Source organism: Desmodus rotundus, chromosome X, assembly GCF_022682495.2.
Source record: "Desmodus rotundus isolate HL8 chromosome X, HLdesRot8A.1, whole genome shotgun sequence".
In the NCBI taxonomy this organism is placed as follows: domain Eukaryota; kingdom Metazoa; phylum Chordata; class Mammalia; order Chiroptera; family Phyllostomidae; genus Desmodus; species Desmodus rotundus.
The window spans coordinates 9,985,094-10,012,630 of NC_071400.1; the positions used below are offsets into that span (position 1 = coordinate 9,985,094).

A 27,537-nucleotide genomic window follows, 5' to 3' on the forward strand; every position below is an offset into this window, starting at 1 on the left:
AAAGGAGTAGCATAGTTGTAGGTTCACAGGACCATCTCAGTGAGTGTCATCACCCAGCCTCACCCCCACTCCAGTGGCCTAAAAAGTCCATTTGGACAATGAGGAAAATAGAATTTAGACAGTAGGGGTGTGGGGTGGAGTGTAACACTCCAGGGTCTATTCCTAGTCTGGGGCTGCAGAAAACCTTTTTCAGGCTCTTAATCAGGTTCGGGCTAGGGTTCCCTTGGGAAAACAGTCATGTGTATGATGAGATTCCTGACTAAAAGCAAAACTTAAGCCCCAGTGCCCATAATATCCATGATTTGTCACTCCTCATAGTTGAAGCACTGTGGATTTTTATTAAAATGCAAACGTTTTCTGGGAGAGGCAGCGTATACCAGGTGGGGTAAAAGTAGGTTTAGTTCGTATTGAAAATAACAATTAATAATAATACAAGAATAAACTATGTTTTGCACACTCACAACTGTAAAGTTACTTTTGCCCCACCCTGTATATTAACTTTTTGGCCTGATTAGCTTTCACTTACCTCTGACTATGAGTATAGTCTTTGTATGCCTCTGTGCTTTGTTCCTCTTAGGCACGGACACCCCACCGCACTCCCAGTGTATTAAGATCCTTCTCAACCTTTAAGGTCCATGTAAGTAACTACCTCCTCAAGAAGCCTACTGTGATAGGTAAGCCAGTTGCTGCTTTCCCTTCCCTGTCACTGTCTCTGAGAGCACCAAGTCTTAGAGCTCCCGTGGAGTGTGAGGCTTGGCTGTACGAAGATCTGTGTTGAATTCCCGCTTGTACTTCACTTGCCCCTTACCATTAGGTTAATAAACGCCTTGTCCTCGTTGAGCTTCAGGTTTACTGCTTGGAAATATTTAATGATAATAATACTTACCTCAGGGCAATAAGGTAGGTGCTCTATTCGCTGGAGCAATGCTTGCTGTGCCGACTAGCATAGCCCCTGTAATTTGTGAACTTGGCCGATTCCTCTCGTGAGACCACAAGCCTGCCCTATCCTTCTGCCCAGTTTAGCCCGTCCTCAGGTGCTTAATGACTCCATGTTCTTGGGCAGCTGGTGCAGCCCGGATCTGCAGGCCATGCAGTCTCTTCAACGAGCCAGAAGGTTAATGAGATGCTGGGTAGACAAGGCTTGATGCTCACCCTCCCGCTGGTGAGGAGCGGAGTAGCTTGGTAACCACGCCGCGACCTCATGATTAGTGTATTAGACGCGCGGGCCCATTGGGAAGGCAGAACTTCCCGGGATCGCGGGGACCGCCCCAAGGGCTGAGGCTGAGCACAGCCGAACAGTCCAATTGGGCCTCCCGGAGGGCAAATTACCCCTCCCGCCTCTCTCTCGCTCCATCCCCATCCCCCAGGGCCTGAGCGCTCTCTGAGGGAGCAAACTCTCCCTTACCCTCGCAGTGCTGGGCCGTTAGTCTAGGACATTCAATGGGACTCACAACTCTTATACCAAAGGTGGGCGGAAGGGGGCTGTGGGTGCTGGGAAGACATCCCTCCGCTAGCAGCTCCGAATCTTGAGCGCCCAAACTGCGGCGACTGAGGCCTGAGGGACCAGCCCAGCCGGGATGGCAGGGACCCAGCGGCTTTTGCCCAACCTGGAGGCTCAACCTCGGGCGGATTCCTAGTTCCCCCAAGCACTACAGACAGCTGGGAGGAGCCTGAGCTAAGTTGGGCTCTTTCCCCGCCCAGGCCCGGCCCCCTCCGGTGCCATTGCACCTCTTTCCCTCCCTGGTCCGGCCCCTAGCCCAGACACGGCCCTCTAAGGCTTCGTGGGGCTGCAGGTTGGCGCAAACAAAGCCCTGATTGACTGTCGGGAGGGGCAGGCCTCAAAGCCCGGCCGCCTCCTCCCCTTTGCGCCCAGCAAGGGATTTGCCGGGAAGGGCGGGGGCAGAGGGGGAGAGGCTACAGGGGTAGTACGCAGGGTTGTGGGGGTGTACGTAGGGTTGAGGCCCCGGGATCGAGAAGATTGTGCTCGCACTCTGCTCTAAGCCTAGGTTGTCCCCTCCAGGTCGCACCCCTCAAGCCCAAGGGGGGTAGAGAAACTCCTTAGCGCAGGGTGGGGTCTCTCACCGGCCAGGTCTCCTCCTGAGGTCCCCGGGGCCGCCCCAGTTCCAGACTCCTTGTTTGAAAGGAGAAAAGTGGGAGCTAAGGACAGGCGGGGTCTTCCTTGGGGATGGAGTTTATCGATATCCGTTTGGAGCTTGCGAAGATGAGAGGGCAGGGAACAAGACAGTTTGTGCCCTCGTTTTTCCATCTTAACTCTCCTTTTACTGGGCATCTAAACGAGGAGGACAGGATTTAAGAGTTTGGAAAGGGAGTTGAGGTACGCAGTGGCGGCTAGAGTGTGTACACAAGTAGGAGGAGGAGGAAGGGCTGGGAAGAAGAGAGGCTGTAGCGGCTGCCGGTTGAGGGAGGAAGAGGTGGGGGTGGGGGAGGAGGAGAGGGAGGAGAGAGATGACAAGGGAGAGGAGGAGGGGGCTTGGAAGGGGGAGGAGGAGAGGGCTCGAGGGGCCGTCTGTCGCGGGACAGGCTGGCCAGCTGGGGCGAGGAGCCGGGAGGAGGAGGCTGTGGCGGCAGCAGCAGAAACAAGCACCAGCCACACAGCGGCTTCTCTGGCCCGAGCAGCTACAGTCCCCTGGCCGCGATGGCGCTGCAAAGCTCTGCAAGCGAGGAAGCCAAGGGGCCCTGGCGGGAGGCAGACCAGGAACAGCAGGGGCGGGTGGGTAGCCCTGAGCCGGAGCCGGAGCCCTTGCCACTGCCCCCACCGGAGCCCCAGCCGGAGCCCCAGCCAGAGCCCCAGCCCCTACCAGACCCTGCCACCCTGCTGGAGCGGGAGTTTGAGCCTGAGCTGGTGCACGAATCCGAGCCCACGCCCACAGTGGAGACCCGTGGTACAGCGCGGGGCTTCCAGCCCCCCGAAGGTGGTTTTGGCTGGATGGTGGTCTTCGCTGCCACCTGGTGCAACGGCTCTATCTTTGGCATCCAGAACTCCTTCGGGATCCTCTACTCCATGCTGCTGCAGGAGGAAAGAGAGAAGAATCGCCAAGTGGAGTTCCAAGCAGGTGAGTGCCCCCGAGCGCCCCACCTGGCATTCTCAAGGCAAGGGTTTCTCTTCCCACTGCTACCGACCCCGTACCTCCTGCTCCAAGGAGCCCTTCCAGCGCGCCGCTTCAATTCCTCTCCTTGCCCATTACCCATAAAGCTGCTCAGGAGCGTGTTGGGGGGCTCCGGGCAGCCTTGCTGGGGAGAGTTAAGAGCAAGACATCCTGGGTGGGACCTGGGACATTTATTGATCACAGGACAAGGAATGAACTTTATTGTCCTGGGACAAATTCTTTTGAGGTTTAAGTACCCTGACCGTGTGTACTGGGGGAAATATTTGCAAAATGTTTTTTGGGGGGGCGGGGGCGAAGTCACGCAGACAGAAGAGAGCTGGGAGGACTTTAAAAAAAACACCGTACCGCGGATCTCTGCAAGCAGCCCCTGTTCTTGTTCAGGGGGCGGATACTTTAGGAATCCTGGTGACTCTGAGCGAACAGTCAAACACAAGGCAGGCGTGTGTGTCTGCAGTACAGAGAGGAAGGGAGGGAGTGCGAGTGGGGGTGTGCGCACGTCTCTTTGCCCGTGTTGGTTACGGCCCAGCCGGGCCCGGCTGTCCTCTGCCACTCTGAGGGAGCAAGCGGATCTCTGTCCCTTGTGAGCTGAACCCCAAAGCAGGCAGGAGACGGTCTCCAAGGTCTCGTGCCCAGAGAGGCGTGAAGCAGCTGGCAGGCTGGGCCCTGTAGCTCACTCCGCGCCGCCCTCAACTTCAGCCATGCCCTCTGGTGCCCCGCGCCTCACCGCTATCCTCTGGGTGCCTCTTTCACCCTTAGTCGTAATGCCCGCCTCCTCCTCTCCCGCTTTCGCGTGAGGCGAACTTGGTCTTTCCCCTAAGACAAGCAGGGCTGGGAGGCATAGTCCTCACTCTCCAGGCCGGCGGCCCCAGGACCTCTCAGGCTTGTGCGCACCTCGCATTTAGCCGGCATGTGAGCTCAGAGAAGTCAAAGGAGCCAATCCCGTTTTCTCAGCAGCCACCTACAAAGCCTCTCAGCAGTTCTGTTGAGGAGTCTCAGAAGGGAGCTGAGAGGCTTGGCATGCCCTCTCCCTCAAGGCTCGCTCCCTCTTGTGGCTCCTTAAGACAGCTGCTTTTGTGACCTCCTGCAAGTTTGCAGCTCAGAATATGTGGCTTCTCACAGTATTGCCCTGGGCTGAAGGGTTCCCTCACACCCCCATCACATCCGCTGCTCTCTGAGGGGGCCTAAGGGTTATTTTGTGAAAATAGAAACCCTGAATTATGGGGCGTCCACCTGTGGGTCCCCTGGGCCCTTGGAGAGCTTCTACTTCTCTCAACCAAGGACTCATTATTTTAGTTTCTAGCTTCACTGAGCTGCTCTTGAAGAAGCAGTTTGGGGGCTCTTGGTGCCTCTGATATTGTGAGCTATTGGTGCCAGTGTGGGAGCCCCACTTGAAAGTTTGTGTGTCAGCGGCTGTCCAAAGCAGTTTCAGGATTGCCCGGGATGCACTGATGCTTGAGTGGAGTGGGTCGCTGGACTGTGTAGAACAACTGCCTGGAAGTTACTGCCATGCTCAATCCTGGGATTACCTTTTCCTGCTTTGATGCCCTTCAGGGGCTCTTGGGGAGGCAGCTAGAGTAGGGCCTCTGGGTGTTGCCCAGGTTACCTAGGAGGTCACCTGCTGAGCATTGCTCTGTGGTTGAAGGCAGGCTGTTGGCTTTTGGGGTCAGTGGAAAATTCTGGGTGAAACTGCTCTGGGAGGTAGTGGGGGATGGGTTGAAGCTAGGCCCCGCATTCATGTGGTGTGAGCAGGCCTACAGCTGAGGCCTTAGGAGTATGTAATAAAACTTGGAATAACCACTATTTTACCAGGAAGAGGTTCACTGTTAGGGAACAAACTTCAAAGTAGGTGATCATAGGGTACTCACAGGGAGGGCTGGTTGGGACTTTCCTGTCAAGACCTAACAGTGCAGCTGGGAAGGGGGGGTGTGGTGGGCTGTGCAGAGGTGTGGCTGATATGTACTCTGACACAGACTAGGTGCATTGAGGGGCTGGAGCTACTGGTTTAAATTCTGGTTAGTATAGGTCAGGAAAGGTCAGAAAGGAATTTGGTATGTCCCGAGGGTCTCAGAATACTTTGGCTTGGGTCCTTGCTGGAGTGTGTCTTGAATTCATGAAAGTTGTTTTGTTTTGTTTTTTAAATACTTAAGGCTCTAGGGAACACCTCAGTTTTTAATTTGAGAAAGTCAGGAACATTCCCACCACATTCCCAAGCTCCTAGAAAATCTCATCCTCAGTACTACCTTTCTTGAGCCCCTCAGTCTTTTTCAAGCAACCATTTAGATCCTGAGATTCCAAATGTCTCTGCCTCCATATACTTCCTGCAGTTTACCAAAAATTTCCCAGCCACCTGTGTCACAGGACTGTTTTCTCAAAGGGATAGAAGAAGCCAGCAGAAGCTTGCCAAAATCTTTATCAGCCAGTATTTTCCCAATAGCCATTCTGGGGAACACAGAACATACACCCTCACAGTCAAGGAGGTTGGAGCATTGTCTATTTGTATTAATGTGTGACATGCCTTCCATCTATAAAAATTTATGAATGTGCCCTGGCTGGTATAGCTCAGTGGGATGAGCACAGGCTGTGAACCAAAGGGTCACTAGTTCGATTCCCAGTCAGGGCACATGCCTGGGTTGTGGGCCAGGTCCCCAGTAGGGGGCACGTGAGAGGCACCCACACATTGATGTTTTTCTCCCTCTCTTTCTCCCTCCCTTCCCCTCTCTGTAAAAAATAAATACATAAAATCTTAAAAGAAAAAAATCATGAATGTAATGTTTTGAGGCACCCCACAACCAAAATTCTCTTTGGCTAGGCCTAATATCTTCATAGCCTTAAACCTGCACTGATTGGCTTAATGGGTGTAAGTTTCTGCAAGTGATTTGGACTGTTGTGAGGGAGCCCCAGAGAAAGGTAGTTTTGAGATTTGGGGGCTAAATCCATATCACAGAGGTTTCTGGGCATGGGGAAAAGTCACAAAGAGTAAAAAGCAAGTGAAAGTCAAACCATTCTAGAGCATGTAATGTATAATTTCTGTGGACTCTAATGTGCAGTTGTTGGTGCCACTAGCAATGTATCTTGTCCCTTTTATTCACCTGTTTTGAAAGGGGAGCCAATTTTCCTTGTGTCTTAGGCCTGGGAGGACTGCCAGGCAAAAGTTTCCTTAGATGGAGGCAAGTGACCACGGTCTGATTTAGGGAAAAAAAGGAAAAGATCAGGAAAGAAATGAGCTTATACTCTTTGTAAAGCTTGTGGGAAATTTGGGAGTCCCTCAACCCAGACTGAGCAGTAGACAGGACAGGGGCAACCAGGTAGTTTGGTGGAAATTATAACATGTCTTCCTGGGATGAGAGGGAAGCCTTTTGAAGAAAAAGAAAGAGAAGCAAGGTGGCATTGATTGTAGGTCCCAGCTCATTACTGGAACTCTGAGTTAGAGCTGGGGCAGGGTTAGAGTTGGGGGTCCAGGGGACAAGGCAGAACACGCCAGAGTTGTTAACATTAGCTCCAAGCTTAGGTCTTTTTAAACGTACTCCAGAGTAAACCTCTTACCCTGCACTTCCCACCTGGACTGCCAGTCTAGCACTGAGCCATAAAATATAATGGGAGGCATATTTTATTGGGCAGTTTATAAGCATGGCCCTTGCAGACTCCCAGTTGGGGAGAGTATGCCTAGGGCTTTCAACTCCTAGGAACAGGGACAATGGTCAAGAAGGTTGGTCACAAGATAGTTCAGGCTCATGGGCTACTCTGATGAAGATATAATTTTCTAAGCATGGGAAAATGGTACACTCTGCCTTTTGGGCAAACAGATTCCCAAGAATAGGTGAGGCCAGTGGCAGATTAGGCTGTCTTTCTCTTCCTCACCTTAGGGGCTTTCATTGCTTGGTGCAGTATCTCACTGGGCTGACCATTGAATTGCTGACGCTGGGAGCTAGGTGTCTTTTGAACAAACCCGCCAATGTTTTGCCTTTGGCAGAAGGCTTTTGCCTACTGTCCAAGAAGCTAGATCAGGATGGCTCAGAGCCTGCTATGGAGCTTCAGGTCGCAGGGCCTGGCATATTTTAAATCACTCCTCTCTGCCTCCTCTCCAACCAAATTGGGTCCCAAACTGAGGCCTTGACTCATACTGTAAGGCATGAGGAGGAGAGGTTGGGCTATTTGGAACTCAACCAGGGACTCAACCTTGTTTGAGTTGGAGTAGCTGGTTGAGGCCGGATTCTTGGCTTACTGTCTAGTAGCCTCAAATGCTCATTCTAAGTCTAAATCTGGATCCCAAAGGGCTGGTGATCTCAGTAATACTAGCTAGGCAGTGACTATGAGTTAGATGACTTGTACTCTTGACTTGCTGTGTGGCTTTGAGTAGGCACTTTTACTTCTCTGTACCTCAGTTTATCTATCTGTGAAATGAGAGGGTTAGACTAGATGAACTTTCTAGCTCTGCCATTCTGTCTTTCTAGAATTCTATGATATTTTATTCTTTATGTTCACCTGGCATAATTTTTGACTCATTCAGACAAATGGAATTTGTTAATCTGCCTGAATGAGGGTACAGATAGATTGGGAGGAGATTGGGAAAGAAATGAAAAGCCATGTAGATATCATTTTCTCACATTGTGTGTAAAGACTATGATGCTGTTCATATGTACTGATGTAGTTGAAAAAAAAACCCACTCCTATTTTACCCAGTATCCAAAAGCAGTTCTAGATGTACAACTGCTTCTCCCAGAATGTCCTGCTCAGCTTAGAAATGGGCTTCCAAGAGGATTTTCTCAACTTGGCGTGCTGCAGGTTAGCAGAGTTGGGTCTGTATGCTGCTGTTTCCTAACATATGAACTGGTTCTAAAAAGCTTTAAACTGTGAATGTTCCCTTAAGCCTAAATTTGGACCCTTCTCCTGAAGCTTAATTTCCCACATCTCATTCTCATTTCTCAGAAATTCATGGTTACTATGATCTTGATTTGCTGTTACTTCAAGATAGAAGAGTAAACCAAGATTCCTAAGTGGTGAGTGTGGGGAGGCTGCCTCTTGCGATCGTAGAGAACTCCCTCTTGGGTAGATGTAATCGCTGCTCAACTTCAGCTTCAGTCAAGGCTTAGCTGAGAGTGTGGCTACTGAAATAGCAGGCACAGAGCTCTCTCTCCTTTTCTCTGAATTTATTATACTTGCTTGTCATTGGAAATATTTCCTTCAGTGTCATGAAGAGTAAACAAGCAGCTGGATTGTCAACATTTGCAGAAATATGTAAAGGATGCCTTCTCAACTTTGAGCAGAACAGTTTCCCAGAAGGGTGTGCTGCTTTTTCCACGAGCATCTTTTTGTTCTGTTGCATATTGAAAAGAAAGAATCATTAGCTCTTTTCAGATTGTGTGAAAAATGGAGTGGGATTTCCTATCCTGAAAAGATCTGTTTCACCTAGGATTGAATGAGTAAACCTTAGAGAAAAGCCTTTATTTGTAAAACCTTAGAGAAAATGTTTTATTAATCACACACACACATACACACACACACTGTACACCTCAAGCCATAGATTATGAATATTTTATCTGAAAAAAAAACTTTTTCCACCTGTTTATGGGATCAGGTTTAAGTAACAGAGGCTTCTGTAGGGGTAATGGGGGACTAGTGCAAAGGACTCAGAGTGGAAAACTTCTTAGGTGAGAGTGATGAAGAGAATACGGCCATCCTTTGTTATATCTTGGCCTGTACCCCTTTGCAACTTCCCAACAGTGGGGCTTGGAAACATTTCTTGAAAGTTTCTTTCTGCTTCCATCCTCTCCTTATCCTGCATCTCTCTCAGGACTCAAAGGAAAGAAGATTTAAGACACTCCAGCCTTCTCCCATTTTAAGGATAAAAAAAGGACTAAGCCTAGGGATATATAATCATCTGCCTTGAAGATGGGTGCTGTGGTAACTAATGTGAAATCACCAGCCATCTATTTATGGGTGGCTAATGTAGCCTGTTTGGGTGACTTGAGGAAGTACATGCCTCTTTACTGTGATAGTCTTGCCCTCCTCTATGCTATACTTTGCTCCAGTTTCTGAGGTTGGTAGGAGAAGGAATGAAATTGGCTATCCTGACCACATATTTTCTTGGCTCCTCCATCTACTATGGTGCATTTGTACCACCTTTGATAGATATGGTCCCTTTCTTCCTCCAGTATTGTTCTCTCTCTTCTCTTTCTTTCCTTTGCTCAAGTAGAGGAACAACTGGGCTTTTGGATGTTGTACAGGCTCAACTCCAGCCTGGATCTCAAGCCAAATTCTACACATCTCACAGAGACATCTCTTCCATTTTCCCCTTTGTCCCCTATCTTGTTCCCCACTTTCTGGGGGAAGGGTGACTTTCTATGGTACACTCAAAAGTATGGAAGCCATCGCCTGTGGATTTTTACAGTAAGATAGCTGCTATGAAACCCTTTTTTGTCATTTCCACACCTCTTCTTTTCAAAGCCCCAGGACCCAAGCCAAGGAGATAGTATTGTAGCAGGTCTTATCCAATAATATCCAAAAATGTCCTGGTCAGTTACACCCCTTTCTCTTCAAATCCTCACTATTATTGTTCCCTATCTCTGGGGCCATCTGACCCTCCAGAGAGTTCAGATTGGTATTCAGTATCTTTAGGAGTTCTGGATAGGACAGAAGTCTTCATTCTATTTTGTTCCACTATTATTTCTCATCTTGCCAAAACATATTACAGAATTGATTGTAAAGGACTGAAGAAGGGAGGAGACTGATATACAAGTCCTAATTAGAGTCAAAAGTGCCTTCAGTGGGGGTGCACAGAGGGAAGTGAATCTCCTCCTACCCAGGTTAGTTGCTTCTTTGCTTCTATGTAGCTGATGGGAAAAGAGAAAGGGTACTGTTGCTAAACAAGCAGTCTCCACACAGTCTCTTTGCCCAGGCTGAAAGGGTACGTGCATGTACCCATGTGCCCTGACCTGTGTGTATATGTGTATAGTTGGGTATGTGATGTCTGTCTGGGCTAGGTAGCACAGTTGATTAGAACATGATATCTATGAGACTGAGTTCACAGGTTCAGTCACTTGTTCAGGTCACTGAACTTCTCACAAAGAAAAATCTCTTCTCTTTCCCATGCATGCCCCTCATGTGGGGTTGCCACTAATCCTAAGTGGACTGAGTAAAAGTATCGAGATGACTTCCTATAAACTCTCCTTGCTACTGGGGAAAAACACAAAGCACATAGCTTAGTGATAACTGCTCTGCTGCATTCCACAGTATGACTTTTGACATTTATTCTTGTTAAATATAATAGTAGTAGTAGTAATAATAATAATAATAATAGCTAACATTTATTTAGCATTTAGCAAATAACTCTGTGCCAGGTGTTATATTAAGCACTATACATGTACCAACTCATTTTAATGCTGAACAACCCTAAAAGGTAGATAACATTATTTTCTCTATTTCCCAGATACAGAGATAGAGGCACAGAAGTTAATTAACTTGCTTAAGCTCCTATAGCAAATAATGGCTGAGCCAGGATTTGAACCCAGAGAATGAGTCCAGAACTCCTGCTTTTGGATATTACTTATTACATAGTAAAGATGTGTGGGGGAGGCAGCTACCAAGGGGGACTGCTGCAGAGTTTTTCATTATTGTAGCCTCACAGCATCCTGATGACAAAGGTATAAAAAGAGATGACCAAAAAATGTTCGGTAAAAAAATGTCCAATAGTCTTGTGATACGTGATAACCTGCTCTAACCATTCATCTTACTTTACCCAGAGTCATGATCCTTGGGTCCAAAAATGGCCAGAGAAACTGTCTCTTAGTTGTTTGTTTAGCTCTGAATAAGTCACATTAGTTTCCAAGGCTTCAGTGTTCTCATCTGTACAATGAGATTAGCAGTATTTACTTTGATAAGACTATGAAGGTCAAATGAGATTGGGTAGGTAAAAGACCTTTGTAAATTGTAAAGGAGGTAGATGTTATTGTTATTATTACCATCCAGTAACCTTATCCAGCCCTTAGAAATTGAACAGCTATACCTTTCTCTAAATGTTTCTGGAAGATGAATTAACTCCTCCCTCTACCTTCCACCTCCCCACTCCATTTTTTCCCTATCTCCCATTTGTATTCTTCTGCAATTTGACCCCAGTGTCCTGTAGCTAAGGACTGGCTGTGTTCTTTTTTGTTGTTGTTCCTCAGTTTTGTAAGAGCCCAGGGAGAGGAGGGGCCAAATCCCAGGTCATATACATTCAAGGAAATAAGACATGTTGAAATATTTATAGCTCTTGGCAGGAGCTCACAAACCTCCCTGAGAGTCAAGGCCTGAGTTTTTTAGTAAGAATTGATAGGAATTGGAGGGGGCTGCTGGGTGGAGTTAGGGTGTTACTTCCTCCGAGGGTCTCTCACAGAGCCTCTGTTATACTGCAGGTAGTGAAGAAGAAGAAAAGGGATACTTAGGGTCAGAAGGTCTGGGCCAGGAGACTTTAAACACAGAAGGGGCCTTGCTTGTTTGTATTCAGTTTTGGAGTGGACCAATTTCCTTGTGTTCTAAACAGGATAGCCCTGAAGAACATAGACCACAAAAAGCAACAGGAATTTTGAGCAAACATTTTAGTGACCACTTAGGGAGCCTTCATTAAGAGCATCTAATAGGCAAATCAGAATGGAAGTCTTTCTCTTCTTTGTTACAAACAACAAAACAAAATCCCCAAGACCTTCTTTGAGACTATGATTTCAAATATACTAGGACTTACTATTTTGATTTTCAGTTTTTTAAACGTCTGAGCTGGAAGGTATTTTAGAAACTACCTGATCCTATCCCTTCTGGTTCCCATTTTACAGGTAAGAAGTGAGATCATCATTATGGGAAGATGATTGTAGTGGAGCTTGGTTTGTAAGAGGGGTTGGGAAATGGGTGCAAGGGTTGGGACTTCTGGCACTCCGGGAGTTCCCCAATTCAATCACTAGCATATTGACCATTTTATCTCTCCCAGAACTTTTCCAAAGTCAATCCCCAGCCACCACTTTGTGAAAAGAGATTGTATTATATTTTAATAAATGTAATTTTATTTATTTAATATTAGTCAAAATTCAAGAGGTACAATGGTGAAGTCTCTCTTCCACCTCTGTCTCCCAGCTACCCTGTTCCCCTTGAGAGAGGGCACCAGTGTTACCTGGAGTGTCCTTTTAGAAATATTCTGTATATGTACAAACAATTGTGTGTGTGTGTTTATACGCCCTATTTTTAAAACACAAAAGGTAACCTATAATTTACATTATCCTCCATTTTGCCTTTTATACTTCAAAACACATTAAGTTCATAAAGTTCTCACTCTGTTTTTATAACTGTACAGTATTTCATAATATGGGTATATCATAATTTATTTAATCAACACTTTGCTAATAAGAACTCAAGCTGTTACCAATCTTTGAATATGGGCTTTGGAATCAAACAGCACTAGATTCAATTATTTGCCATATGGCTGGCCAAAGGTTTTAGCTTTTTGAAGTCTGAGTTTTCTCATGTATAAAATAAAGATAATAATATTGTCATTATTGGTGTGGATGAGGCATATAAAAAATTATGTGCTAGGCTGGACTTCGGGTGAGCCAGAGAAGTAAAAGTATCCCTCAAGAAGTTTATAATTATTTTGAGAAGATGTAGTATTCCAAACAACCATAGATCACTGCTAAGTAGTAAAAATATGTGTATGTATAAAATTGAATGCAATTTTTGTGTGATGATGTGAAAAAAGAGAGATGAGTATGAGGGCCAGAGAGATTAAGAAAAGTTTGCTGGTAGAGTTATAACTTGAAATGGAATTTAGCTAAGTAGAGAGGGAGCTTATGAATCAGGCAGTGGCTGGTTGAGGGTTGAGAACTAGACAGTTTGGTTGTTGCTCAGAGTTTGGGTCTTTGCCCTCTCTGGGAGTCCAGTGAGTCACTGTTCCCCATGAGGCTCTAAGCCAGCAGGTGGGATGGAGTGGAGGGGCAGGAGGAGAGGAAAATACTTAGGATATTTGAGAGAAAGTCATGGGGTCGGGGGGATGTTTGGGCATTGGGCCACAGAATTAGGTGCCTGCAAATGGCTTGTGGCATAGCCTGCCCAGCCCACATCACCTTCTCTTCTATGTCAGCAGCCCAGGCACTTTTTCTAAGAGGGCTGAGAGGAGTAGTAAAGGTCCTGAGAATAGAAGTGGCAGCAGCTCTTAGCCCTCACACTGAGTCCTGAACTAGCCTCCAGATGCTGTGAGCCCCAGGAGAGGAATAGCTTATTGAGTGATAATGATCTCTTCTGCATGTGGTACATTGTAGTTTACATCTTAGTTGATGTTTAGCCTTGCAACAGAGAAAGTTACAAAATAAAATACTCAATTGAATTTCATCATATGCGAACATCTTTGATCAAAACAAGTGCTATGTTGAAGGGTTCTAAAAAATGAGCAGGTGGTTTGTATTACTTAGGGAAAAGTTCATGGCAGGTAAGTGCTGTGTAAAGATTCATATTCCCATTTTATAGTTATAGAAAATGGAGAGAAGATTGAGGGCAAGTGAGTGGCCTAAGGTCATACACTCAATATTTAGCAAGGCTGAGACTAGAGTCCAGGTCTCCTAATTCCATGTAGTTGCTCCCTGAAAGCTAGAATAGAGTTTTCTCTAAACTTGATAGCAACCTGGAGTTTCAGGGTATGGATGAGAAATGCTATGGTATGATAAAAAACAAATTAAAAGGAAATTGGGAGTCAGAAACTTAAGAGGGACAGAAATGAGGGTCATGGAAGAAAGGATCTAGGCATAGCTAAGGCCTGCTAGCACTGGATCAAGAAAGAGTACTGGACTGGGAGTCAGGAGACCTGCGTTCTGGCTCTGCTAATGTCCTTATAAGTTCCTTCCCCTTTCTGGGCCTCAATTTCTCCACTTATGGAATGAGAAAACTGGACCTCCCAGGGGCTTAGTGATGCTTCCAGCTAGTGGTTTCTATGAACCAAAGAGGCCTCCTTCAGAGGAGATGAACCCAGCATTTACCTACTCTGCCATCTTGACCAGAAGTCCTGAGAGTATCTGTTTTTCATTGTCATCAGAGAAGTTGTTCTCTTACACTCACTAACTTACTATTTCCCATCACTGCCAACCCCTTGACAAGAAGTACCCATGACTACATAAAAATTATAACTAATTGTAGAACAACAACCCTTCAGAGCTACCTGAAGACTAGCTGAACAGAAGTTCTATAACTAAGCATATAAAGTAGAAGCCATGTTGAGACTAGTAGGAGGGACAGGATGGGAAACAAACAGATTCCACACCTATATGTGGTGATTAAGAATTGGGAGGGATATCTCAGCTGTGGAGATCCCGTTAGGAGTAAGGGGTCCCAGCCACACACCAGGCTTCCAAACCGAGAGCACAAGTACCAGGAAGAGGAGTCCCCAGAACATCAGGTTGTGAAAATCAGTGTGGATTGGATCTGGATAAGGAGGAGGGCTGCTGTAGACCCATTTGGCTCTTAAAGAGTCCAAACAGAGACTCTCACTCACAAACACTCACCCTAGGCTCCAGTGAAGGGAATAACAGCTCAAAAAGCTCCAAGGACATTCAGGGAGGAACTGAATTGTCAGGGTGAGGGCTGCAGGGGCACCTCTCTCTGGACAGAAGTGCTAGTAAGTGCCTTTGTTTATTTGTTACCCAACCCCCGACCAAGCCTGCAGCTGCAGGTGGGTACCATATATGACTCTGTATCAACCTGGCTAACACCTCTCACTCCACCCTAGTGATTCCCTGAGACCCTGCCCCACCCAACTCATGCAACAACCTGAACCTCTTTCAGCAGCAGTTCCTTACAAGTCACTGACCTGCCTCAGCCTGCACTGCAGACTTTCTTAAAATCTCTCAAAGGTCCACAAACCCCAAACAAGCAGCAGCTGGCCTCAGCATACCCTGTACCTCTTGCTAAGTGGCACCAAGCCCTGCTCTATTGATAGCTGACCTCAGTTTCCAGCATAGTCTCTCCTAAGTACCCCAAGCCCAACAGAGGTAGCTACCAACCACATATCACTTTTTAGCTCCTAGCAGGAGGCCCCAGGTCAGGCATAGGCAGTGGCTAAACTTGGGCAATACCAAAGTCCCTCTAACAAAGTCCTACAACCAACACAGTGGCTGGCTTCAGATCATACTAGAACACCACACAGTTACCTCCACAAGTGACACACCCAAAGGAAGGACTCAGGAGGCATCAAAGAACCACTAAAGAAAATCCTACTCTGTGAGATCAGCCTCCACATAGCTGCTCATCTGCTTTAGTCATGGCTGGTCCTCACAGACAGTCTGCCTGAGGATCACCCCCACCCACTGATGTGTCAACAGCAATCAAGACTCAAATACCACAGGAGGACAAACATAAGGCACACAAGGGACATCCCTGGATCATCTGGTGCCAGTGGCCAGGGAGACTGCCACTGGGCCTCATAGGATACCTAGTACACAAGGCAACTCTGCCAAGACTGCAAAACATAGCAGGTCTACCTTATACATAGAAACAAAACAGGGAAGCAGCCAAACTGAGAAGACAAAGAAACATGTCCCAAGTAAAAGAACAGGACAAAACTCTAGAAAAATAACTAAATGAAGTGGAAACAAGCAACCTATCACATACAGAGGTCAAAACACTGGTTATAACAATGCTTAAAAAACTTAGGGGAAGAATGGAAAGACTCAGTGAGAACTTAAAGATAGAAACAGAAATGAAGAATGCAATAACCGAAATGACCAATACGTTAGAGGAAATCAACAGTAGATTAAATGAAGCACAGGATCAGTTCAGTGACTTGAAAGACAAGGTAGCATAAACACCCAATTGGAACAGCAAAAATAAAAAAAAATTAAATGAAGATAGTTTAAAGGGCTTCTGGGACAACATTAAGTGTACAAACATTTGCATCATAGGGGTAACAGAAGAAGAAGAGAGAAAGCAAGGGATGGAAAACCTATTTGAAAAAATAATAATGGAAAACTTTTCTAACATGGTGAAGGAAATAGACATACAATGAAGGAAGCATAAAAGTCCCAAACAAGATCAATTCACAGAAGCCCACACCAAGACACATTACAATCAAAATGCCAAAGATTAAAGACAAAGAGAGAATCTAAAAAGCAGCAAGAGAAATACAGTTAGTTACCTACAAGGGAGCTCCCATAAGATTATCAGCTGATTACTCAACAGAAACTTTGCAGTCCAGAAGGGATTTGCAAGAATTATTAAAAGTGATGAAAAGCAAAGGCCTACAACCAAGATTGCTCTACCCAGAAAAGCTATCATTTAGAATTGAAGGACAGATAAAGAGCTTCCTAAACAGAAAAAAGTAATAGGAGTTCATTACCACCAAATGCATATTACAAGAAATGTTAAAGGGTCTTCTTTAAGAAGAAGATAAAAAATATGAACGCTAAAATGGTAACAAATACATATCTATCAATGGTGAATCTAGAAAACAAGATAAACAAACAAGCAGAACAGAAACAGAATCATAGATACAGGGAACATTTTGATGGCTGCCAGATGGGAGAGGGGTTAGGGGAATGGGCAAAAAAGGTGAAGGGACTAAGAAGCATAAATCGATGGTTATAGAATAGTTATGGGGATGTAAGGTACAGCATAAGAAATAGAGTAGCCAAAGAACACATATGCATGACCCATGGACATGGACAATAGTGTGGGGATTGCCTGAGGGAGCAGGGTGGGGCTGGATGGAGGGAGGCAAAAAGGGAAATACTGGGACAATTGTAATAGCATAATCAATAAAATATAATTTAAATAAAGAAAGAAAACAAGACCCATACATATGTTACCTCCAGGAGACCCACCTCAGACCTAAAGACATGCAGACTGAAAGTAAAGGGCTGGAGAAAATATTTTATGCAAATGGTAATGAAAAAAAGCAGAGGTAACGATACTTATATCAGACAAAATACAGACTTTATTTTATTTTAAAATACAGACTTTAAAACAAAAGCTATAGCCCTGGCCAGGTAGCTCAGTTGGTTAGAGTGTCATCATGATACGCAAGGTTGTGGCTTCAATACCTGGTCAGACCACATACAAGAATCAGACAATGAATGCATAAATATGTGGAACAATAAATTGATTTCTCTCTCTCTCTCTCTCTCTCTCTCTCTCTCTCTCTCCCTCCCTCCCACCCACACACTCTCTCTCTGTCTCTCTCTGCTAAATGAAAGTTTTCCTTAAATCTCCTGGCCAACCAGCTTGGAGGGACCTGGTGGCCAGGGTAAGGGAAGTTAGCAGGATGCCAGACAGGTTTATTTGCTGCCTTGCCCTGAGATGGCACCACTCACATTCAGGCCTAGCTAGGCCTGTGCTACCTGTCCTCCTTCCAAACCATCTCAAACATGGCAGGCTCAGGTGGAACTGGTTAGATGCAATGTTGGGAACCTATGGCTTTTAGGAAGAAAAAGACAGACAGCAGGAGGAGAGAATAGGAAGGGACCAAACCTATTGTTTTAGCTTCTAACCCCAAGAAGTCCCCTGCATAGGCTCCATGGTATCACCAGTGAACACTTACTCAAGTAGGCCATGGCTCATCTGTGTCTCATGAGTAGACTTGGCTAGTGTCTCCAGGCAGGACCAGCAACTTGCAGGGCACTCTCTATACCATGGCTCAACAGAGAACAGCACTGGCCCTGGGGCCCTCCTCCTTTTCATGGAATTTGTTTAAACACTAACAGAAATGATGACCTTGGGATGGTAGGTCATAGAGAAGACTCCAAAGTTCAAATCCCCTTTGTCTTATTCCTCCCTGTGCTCTGTGGTATCAGGTAAGGCACAGCACCTGATATCACATAGACCAGTGTTAGGGTCCTGGCTTTGCTATTTACCTAAAAGCAAAGGCTTCTTCAACCTTGGCCAAGTCACTTGGCCTCTCTGAGTCTCACTTTCCCTATCTATAAAATGGTGGAAGGGAGTAATAATGTCTATCTCAGTCTTGTGATGAGGTTCAAATGAGAAGATGGATATGACAATCCTTTGAAAACTGCTTTGAGCCTGACATATGAATTATTGTCATGGTTGTGAGGTATGTACATAAGTTTATCCATAGATTTTCACATGTGCCCGTGCATTATAGCTGGATTGAGGTATCAGCAGTGATGCATATAGGTATGAGAGATCACTTGTGTGTATAAAACTGTACACACAATCTAATCTTAACCCTGAACACATAGACAACGAAAAGCACACACTCAAATGCATACACATACACATTTGTCTGCATGGATAGCCACTTTCTCTTTTTCTCACATATGGACCCACATAGAGGCAGGTATATGCGTATGTATGTGTATCATATGTACATATATGTACAGCCCCATAGCTGTACAGGTAAGCATACCATACCATCCAGCTCCTTCCTAGACTGTTCAGTTTTCTAAGGGTCTGAGAAAGGCCCTGTTTGTAAATTTCCCCACTTCATACTGATGATGTCCCTTTTGCCCTTGTTGGAGCCTCTTCTCTGCTTCCATCTTATTTGCAGATTAGCACATCTGCTGACAAAATTCAAGCTGCAGTATGTGCTATCCACATGTCTGGAGAACATGGATCTTTCTATAGTTGCTTTCTTTGAGTAGCACTACAACTCTATTCTGCATAAAATATTTATAGACACGTTTTAAAAGAGCTGACAACCTTTTTCAGTTAAAAAAACAACAACAAAAAAAAAACAGTCGCCCTGGCCAGTCTGGCTCAGTTGGTTGGAGTGTCATCCTGCAAACTGAAAGGTCATGGGTTTAATTCCCAGTCAGGGCACATGCCTAGGTTGCAGGTTCAGTCCCCAGTTGGGGTGCATATGGGAGGCAACCAATTGATGTTTCTCTCTCACATCAATGATTCTCTCTCTCTTTTCCTCTCTCCCCCTCTCTTTAAAATCAATAAGCATGTCCTTGGGTGAAGATGAAAAAATAAAAATAAAATAAACTATGCTCTACCTGTTAAAATAGTACTACTTCCAGAAAATTAAAAAAAAACAACAACACCCAGTTAATCCAGCCATAAAAATAGTTACTGGCCCACATGCCCTGAAACTAAAAGAAATTAGGCAGTAAGACTAATAAAAATTAGCCACAGAGCCTACATGAGGTTGAATCAATCTCTCTCTCTCTCTCTCTCTCTCTCTCTCTCTCTCTCTCTCTCCCCTTTTGAAACTCTTTTTTATTCTAAGGATCTCTGAGCCTTAGAGAGGGGGCATAGAGTGCATTTGCTTTAGAGAGAGCCTGAGGTCATCAGAGTCTAATGGTTTTGGAGGGAGGAAAAGGAAGAAAAAAAGGTAGGGATTATAAATAGGAAGAACATAGCTGGGGAGTTAAACTGGGTGAGACCAAAGAAGGAGGGTTAAAGCCCATTTTGAGGCCAACTAGAATGGCAAAGTACCCCAGCCTCCCCTTAATCCCTGTGGTATGGGCCAGTAAACTGCTTTGCTTATATGCAATGTTGGAACACTAAAAAGAATCCTTAGTGATAGAATTGAAGAGTTAAGCATCATTAAAGAGCAAGATAGTTTTCCAGGAAGAGAACAGGCCCAGGCCTGATGTGACAGGCCCCATCCCAGAATGAGGAGAGGTTTAGGTAGGGCTATCAGATAACTTATTATCCAAACTGGAATAATTTTGAGAGTGAACAGGGACACTAGTAATATCATGATTGTCCCAGGCAAACAAAATGTATTTTCATTTTAGGTTTAGGCTATATTGCGCCATCTTACCAAGAAAAGGCAAACTGTAATGGCTCCTCACAAGATGACTTGAAAAGTGTGTGTGTATGTTTGTGGTTTTGTGCAGTATGTGTCAAAATTTTGAAAGAATGTATGAATGTGAGTGAGAATATGAGTATATGTAACTGTGTAAGTATGGGCATATATGTATATATGGACATGTTAGTGTAGCAATGTGGATGTGGTAAGGATAAATGAGGGTTTATGTATGTGTGTGCACATGAACATGTATAGGGCAGAGCCAGGCCTGATTCCCTGGTTCATTGAATTGCAGAATCCTTACCTTCCAGAGAACAATCACATAGACCACCACCTCATTTTACATGTGAGGAAGCTGAGACATGTGTATTGAGACCTACTTTTACTCTTTGCTTAGTGGTTGAGGGAAGACTAGCAATAGTCACAATAATCTGGATTGGGAGCCTATTGCCAGTAAAGTGGTTTGCTCAAAGTAAAGCAGCTAGTAATGAGGTAATTATGTAATTAGAATTCAGCCATAACTCTGTTTGATTAATGGTACTAAATCCATTTACATTAAAAAAAATTGAGAGCCCACTGCATGTCAGGCACTATGCTAAGATTTCTTCCATGGATTGTCTTACTTAATCTTCAAAATAGCCTTGGGTGGGGGGATACTCACCTCTTTGTCTACAGATAAAGGTGTTGAGGAACAGAAATGTTAGGTGACTTATACAAGGTCAAGTATTAGTATAGCATTGATATAACCTGTTGATTTCTGAGCCCAGGGTATCTCCTACATGGATATCAGATTCTCCATCTAGATGATTCCTAAAGCCCCTTCCAGCTTTGGCATTCTAGAGGCCAGCAACTCTATAGTAACCCTCCCCCATGAGCTCAAGCAGCCTTGAGTTATTTGGCTATAGTCCCCTGTCATGCTCCCCTTCTCACTAGGGTCTCTCCATATGTGGTACAGAGGACGAGTGGGCAAGTGGCCCCCAATCAGCTCAGGTTGAGGTGGCCTGGGGCTCTGACTTAGCTCTTCTGCTCCTGGCCCCAGGTTCTAGGTGAGGTGCTTTCTATAACAGCCTCCAGAAACTGCTGCTCTTTGGCTCTAGGTCTGGTCACTGTAACTCCTTTTCTCTGTGAAAAACAGGAAATAGCTCCTTAAATTGGCAAATAAGAAAATCCTGCAAAAGGGGACCAGGGAAGCTGCCTCCATGCCATATGTGATTGTGCCTGTGTCTGTGTGTGTGCGCTTTTCTGGGTGCATGGTACACCCAGGAGTTGCAGAGGCCAACCTTGATTCTGCATTGTCTATAGCCCTCCTGGGTGGGCTGAGATATTTCCTTTTCTGACTATTCCATTAGACTTTTTTCTCCTGAAATCTGCTGATGAATTTTTCATCTCTTTCTGAACCATGAGCAGCAGCAGAAGTCAGTGTGGGTCATAGAGTGATATTAGTCAAGGTCTGGTACCTGGTGGGGGTGGTATTGATCTATTCCTTCAGAGGAATACCCATATGTGCCTCCTAGCCAGGGTATGGGATGAGCCAAGTTGTTTGTGGAGGCAACATCTGGAGAAGGGAGTTTCTCTAGATGGGTCCTGAGCAGCTCTTGGGAAATTACTATGGGGAAGGGGCTAGGTTCAGATACCTTGCCATTCCCCTTCACCTTCCATCATTTTGATGCTTTTTTTTCCCTTTTCTATGCTGCCTCCATCTTTATACTTTGTTATTTAGTACAGGGGATGGAGCACTCTACAAAGAATCAGAAAACATGGGTTCTACCATTACCTACAAATTTCAGCACAATCTCCTTGTGTGACTTTGGGCTAAGTACTTCACTGCCCAGAACCTCCCTCAGTTCCCTCATTTATAAAACAGGTTAAAAAAAAAACAGACTGTATTTTAAGGTTTGACTTGAAATTAAATTTTTTTAAAAATGCATGCAAAACACTTAGGACATTCTTGTTGCTTGTTTCAGGATCAAATGAGAGAATAAACTGGAAATGCAGAAAAAACTGGGAAAAAGTGCTGTTTGTATGGTCGGAGTTGCTATTGTTAATACAGCCTGTTCCCTGGCTGCCTTTCCATACTGCAATAATTCAAATTTACCCAGTCTGGTTAATATCCTGTGCCCCTGTGGTTGCTCTGAAGACTAGGTAGTCATATGCTTCTGGAATCTTTAAGTCTATGGTGGAGAATCACAAGGTTCCCACAGAGTCCTCTTTCTTCTCCCAGGGACAAACTTTAGCTGGGCTTTTCTGCATCAGAAAGGCTTTCTTTTCTTTTTTAAAAAACACTTTATTTATTGTTTATTGTTTATTTATTTATTTAATAAATAAACAATAAACAATTTTTTAAAGAGAGGGGAAGGGAGGGGAAAAGACAGGGAGAGAAACATTCATGTGAGGGAGAAACATTGATCAGTTGCTTCTTGCACGTGCTCCAACCAGGACTGAACCCACAACCCAGGCACATGCCCCGACCGGGAATTGAACTGCTGACCCAACCAGTGACCCCTCATTTTGTGGGATGATACCCAACCAACTGAGCCACACTGGTCAGGGCCAGAAAGGCTTTCTTGTCTCACCCACAGGAGCAATGGCAATCTCAACTCAATGAAGACTAGTAGGAGAGACCTATTTGGGAAGATGTAACTTGTCTCAGGATGTTATTATTAGTCTATTATAATAGATGAAGAAACTGAAGCTAAGAGAACTGAAGTAAAGGGCACATAGACAGTAATTGGCAGGTTCTAAGGGGTGTCTGTGTGTGTGTGTTTTGAGGTCAGAAGGAAGTTCATCTAGAAGCATATGAGAGCTGAGAAGTCTGGATTAGCTATTAAGATAACTATCAGTCTCTAAGATTCAAATAAAACCAGGCAGCAAGCCTAATTGAAATTAGGCAGTGCACCAAAAAGATACTGACTGTGTAGTATCTTTATCTCCTTCTCTGTTTGGTTTGAATTCCTGCAAGAAGATTAATTATATTTCACATTTTGCTAGGTGCTGTAATTGGAGGATCAAGGGGAGACAGAGTACTAAGCTTCATGTCTCAAGCCTGTATGAACAGACATACAATTAAGTATAGTGATTTATAAGGAGAGATGTAGTGATCACAGCACCTAACACAATGCACTGCAGATACTAAGTGTTTGATAAATGTGTGGTGAAGAAATGAGGGCCAAAGGTTGGAGAACATGGGCTTGTTTAGGGAAAGGTTAATGAACCGTGGGCAAGAAGAACCAAGTGTTTATTTCCTGCTTGTTACTCCAGCCATGCTAGCCAAAACTGGGATCCACTGCTGACTACTCAGGCCTTATTTGCAAGGCTGCTTTAAAAGGTGTGATGTATGAGTGGATTTGTTTTCCAAATCATTGTTCTTAAGAATCAAGTGAAAGTTTTTGGCTTTTACTTTGACTGCTGACCATACTGCTCTGCTTAAGAAATCCCACAGGAAACCTCCAAGCTGTACTTTGCTACAAGACACCTGGCAAATAACTTTCCAATCTCCTTCCCCTACGAATGGACTCTGATTTTAGTCATGGAGGCCAAGATTTTTTCCTCTCTCCTCCTTCCCCTGGGACTAAACGGGTTTCTGAATTCCAGAGTAGAGCCACACACTCACTCATCTTCCGGCTGAGTCTGGAATTCCCAAAGTGTGGTCTGCTTAATTGGTACTCCAGTTGTAGCTGGACATCTGCATAGTCCTTCCTTGGGCAGCCTGGCCTCCCTACTCCTCAGTTTCCGGACTCAACATAAGTCAATTCTCTGCTTTTGTTCCCCTCCATGAGAAAAGCTGGCAGGGAAAACAGGCACCTGTCTTGCCACCTCAGTGACACCTTTGAATGAAGCAAGTGGATTTCATCCCACATTCAAGTGGATTCTGACACACAATTATCCAGGGATTGTTAACTGAAGCTTGCCTACCTCTCATACAAAGACTAGAGTACTACGGAGGTACACTTGCAGCAGAAGAAAATTAATCTAGAAGAAAGAACTTCTGAACTTGGAGAATTATAAATCACTGCTGCAGATACAACCCTTGGATTAAGCTTCCTGCCTGCAGTCATGCCAGATAGATGAAGGTCTCTATTTTCTTACTGTTGGAAATTCAGATTTTGGCCTAGGGCCTGGGTGACGAGGAGGATGACAGAATGACAGAGTTACCTAACTGTTTGCAATAGAGAATGCATTCCTCCCCACCCAGTTTTGCCCCAACTTGTAATTGAATACCTCTCCCTTTGCCACCCCTCAATAGGTTTTTGCCCTTCTCTTACTAAATAAGTTCCTGACTTGTTCAAATAAAAGGTCGAATGTTTAGGAGACTATAAGTATGTCATTTGTGTCTGAACACATGGTTGATTTCAATCTTCATGCATTTTCAGAGAGGCCCATGAACTCCCTGTGTGAAATGCCCAGACCTGACTCATGTGAAGGCAGTTACATGATAAAGGCTTTTTGGATGGTGATATTGATAATCATAATACAGTACTTGGTCCACACTTGACTGAGATTCATATAAGGTTGGGGCTAGAAGGTCCTCAGCAGTCATCTAGTCTAGTGGTACCTGACCCTGGCTGGCCATCAAAATCATCTAGGGAGTGTGTTAAAAATGCAGCTTCCTGGGGCCAGCCCATGATAAACCTACTACCTCACAATTTCTGAGGCAGGACTCCAAAGTCTGTATTTTAACTTATTTCATCCAGTGATTCTGATAATAGGCATAATAGGCTAGGTTTGGAAACTGCTTGGTTGAATCCTTTGATTCTTTTTAGATAAAGAAACTGAGGCTCAGTGGGGCAGTGGCCTTCAGCAAAATGACCATACAGGAAAATAAGGGCAGAACCCTTCTGTCTCAGTTGTCATCATCCCTTCTTTGCACAGAACACCCACATTACCTCATTCTGCCATTATTTATCTTTTCATGTCTCCAGAACTGTGAGTACTTTGATGGTAAGACCATGTCAGATCCATCTCTGAGTCTTCCAAGTCCTTGAGCTTGATCCTTGAAGCCAGGCTCCCAACATGCTGGGCAGACATTCTTAGGTCCTGTACCTCCATTTTCCAGAGGTAAATGGTTAGGGCAGGAGCTACACTGTCCTCTTCCTTCAAAAGAGCAGGGCAGACTGCAAAGTTTCAAGTGTGTGTCCTGCCAGAGATCTGTTCAGAGCTGTGTGGGAGCTGGCAGCCCAGTTCTTGAGCTGAGGGAGCCAGAATGTCTAGTGGCAGCAGGTTACCTGAAGCTTGAGCTCAGGCTGAGTGTCTATTTGTTCATCTCCAGGAATTTTGGCTTTATTCCCATTACAGTATCACCAGCAGCAGCCTTAATTGCAAGGATAATGACATGCTTTGAAAAATGTCTCAAACGTCCATTATCCAGCATCGAGACAACTCCTGGGAGTTGTTCCTTCATGTCCACATCTTAAGCTGTGCTTATCACTCTCACCCTACTGTGTTTCACCCTGCCTAATTCTTCAGGTTTGCCAACAGCCTTGGCCTGCTATTCTTCAAGGCTGTAAGAAGAAGAAAGAAAAGATGGCTGGTGGTAGGTAAGACAGGGCTGACCTGTAGTTTGCAGTTTTGTGCACTGGGATGACCTCAGTGCCCAGCTGGTAGGAGAATATGGAGGAAAGAGGAATATGGAGTCACTGTCATTAGACACAGATTTTCAACTTCACTAGTGCTATGTTTACTTGCTATTTGTGGAGTGGGCCCTCAATTCTCTAACCCTCAGTTTCCCCACCCACACAATGAGGAGGTTGGACTCAGAACTTTTCAGTTCTGATCTAATGGTGCCAATTCAAAAGCCAAGCTGTAGGAACAGGGAGGGGCACCTAATGGGTGATGCCCATTTCCTGACCCCATGGTGCCCTATTCATCCCACATCTTGAGTTTACTCTTGAAAGAGATGTGTTATTACCCTAGGCTCAAGATAGGTCCTCCAAAGCAGTTTCCACAATATGTGCATGCCCTACTGTGCTGGCTTTAGTGGAACTTATCTAGGCATTATCTCAGTGCAGCCAAGTTCCACTGCACTCTGGATAGATATTTCAGCTTCTTGAAGACAACCAGCTCAACAGAAAACTGCTTTTTCTCACTGGATGTGGGTGCCAGAGGATATAGCTAAGTCTGCTTTCAGTATCTCCTCCCAAGTTCTCTCTTGTCTGCTCTACAACATTGTGGGGCCTTTTAGCACATTGACTCTCTCATTTACCTACCCCTCTAACTAGGTCACCTACTGGCACTGGCTCAGTGCCATCAGCCTGTGGTTTCTCTGACCGGAATGGTCTTGATTCATCCTGTTATGGGGAAATCTTCTGTTTGACAGTTTTGCTCTGGGGATTTCTCCTCTGCCTAACCCTTATCCTCCAAACAACCCCCACTCTCCTGCTCCTCCCCACCTTCTGCCCCAATCCTCTATGGATAATTAGTTGATCTTTGTCTTGGAAGGGGCACTGTGGTCTGCCAGGGAGGTCCACCTTTCTTCTACCAGTGACAGCAGCAAGGGCTAGCTTGGGGAACTTGAGCATTCCCCAAATCCATTACTAATAAACTGATAATCTAACCAAACCTCATGTGCTTGCTATGCATCTCTAGTCACCTCCTTCCAACTAAATTGTTTTCCTTCTGCCTGTCTTATTGAGAAATTATGGACTTCTCCATTGTATGCCTCAGGGCCTAGCACAAGGTCTGGCTGACACAGAATAGATACTCAATATATATTTGTTGATTGAATAATGGCTAACAAATGAAGATCATACAGACCTAAAAACCAAAGGAAATAGTGCTAGCTAAGTCAGGAGACCAAGATAAGCTAATGACCCATCTTTTAACCTTGGACATGTTCCTTTCTCTCTGTTCCATTATTCTATAGTTGTGCAGGTTGCTTTTTAATCCAAGCATAGTAACTGTCATTTATCTTTGTTATGACTTAGCTTTCACCTTGACTCACCTTTTTTAAAAATCCACTTACACATCCCATCCATGACTATCTTTATGCATATTTAAATCTGGTTTCATTGGCTTGGAGAGAGCTGCATATAAACCCCACATAGGGGTTTGATATGACTCTTGGTCAGCAGATCATATATATTTTTTCAGACCATTCCTTTTACTGCTCATCTATCTTTTCTCCATCTGATTATCATGCATCCCCCACTCCAGCCAAGCCACTGTCCTCATTGTTTTCTTCCCTGTACCCCAGTCATACTTCCACTTGCAGGCTTTTGAGTATATTAAGCCCTCATGTGATGATACCCTCCTTGCTCTAATCCATTTTTTAAGACCCAACATAAGTCACTTCATCTTCCATGATGCTTTATTCAAGAGCTCTAAATCACATTGATCTATCCTTTGAATTTCTAAATTTCTATTGCATTTCCTGTATATTGGTTTATACTTAATATTACATAAGAATATATATATATATATATATGGCTTGTCAGGATGGCTGAGTGGTCTAAGAATATATATGTGTATAAATTAACATTTCACTGCTTGCATTGGAGATGTTTGACTGAGTCATGCAAGGGATTGTATGACTACCTGGGTTCAGATCCAGTTCTGCAATTTACTAGTTGTGTGTCCCTGTGCAAATAACTCATTTCTCTCTGTGTGTCTCAATTTCCTCAAAATCAGGACAGTAACTGTATGCATTGCATAAGGTTGCTTGGTGGCTTAAGTGAATTCACATACACAAAGTGCTTA

General features: G+C 44.8%; 1 protein-coding gene across 2 annotated transcripts in view; it reads left to right on the forward strand.

Annotated features, from left to right (window-relative positions):
- Positions 1 to 1,803: 1,803 nt before the first annotated feature.
- Positions 1,804 to 27,537, forward strand: part of SLC16A2 (solute carrier family 16 member 2) — a 109,934-nt gene continuing 84,200 nt past the window's right edge. Inside the window, exon 1 of one of the 2 annotated variants that reach the window (XM_053917431.2) lies at positions 1,804 to 3,074. In XM_053917431.2, the coding sequence (XP_053773406.1) occupies positions 2,657 to 3,074 (418 nt within the window). In that variant the 5' untranslated portion in view covers positions 1,804 to 2,656. The remainder of the gene's footprint in view (positions 3,075 to 27,537) is intronic. The other variant, XM_024555286.4, reaches the window with a different exon arrangement.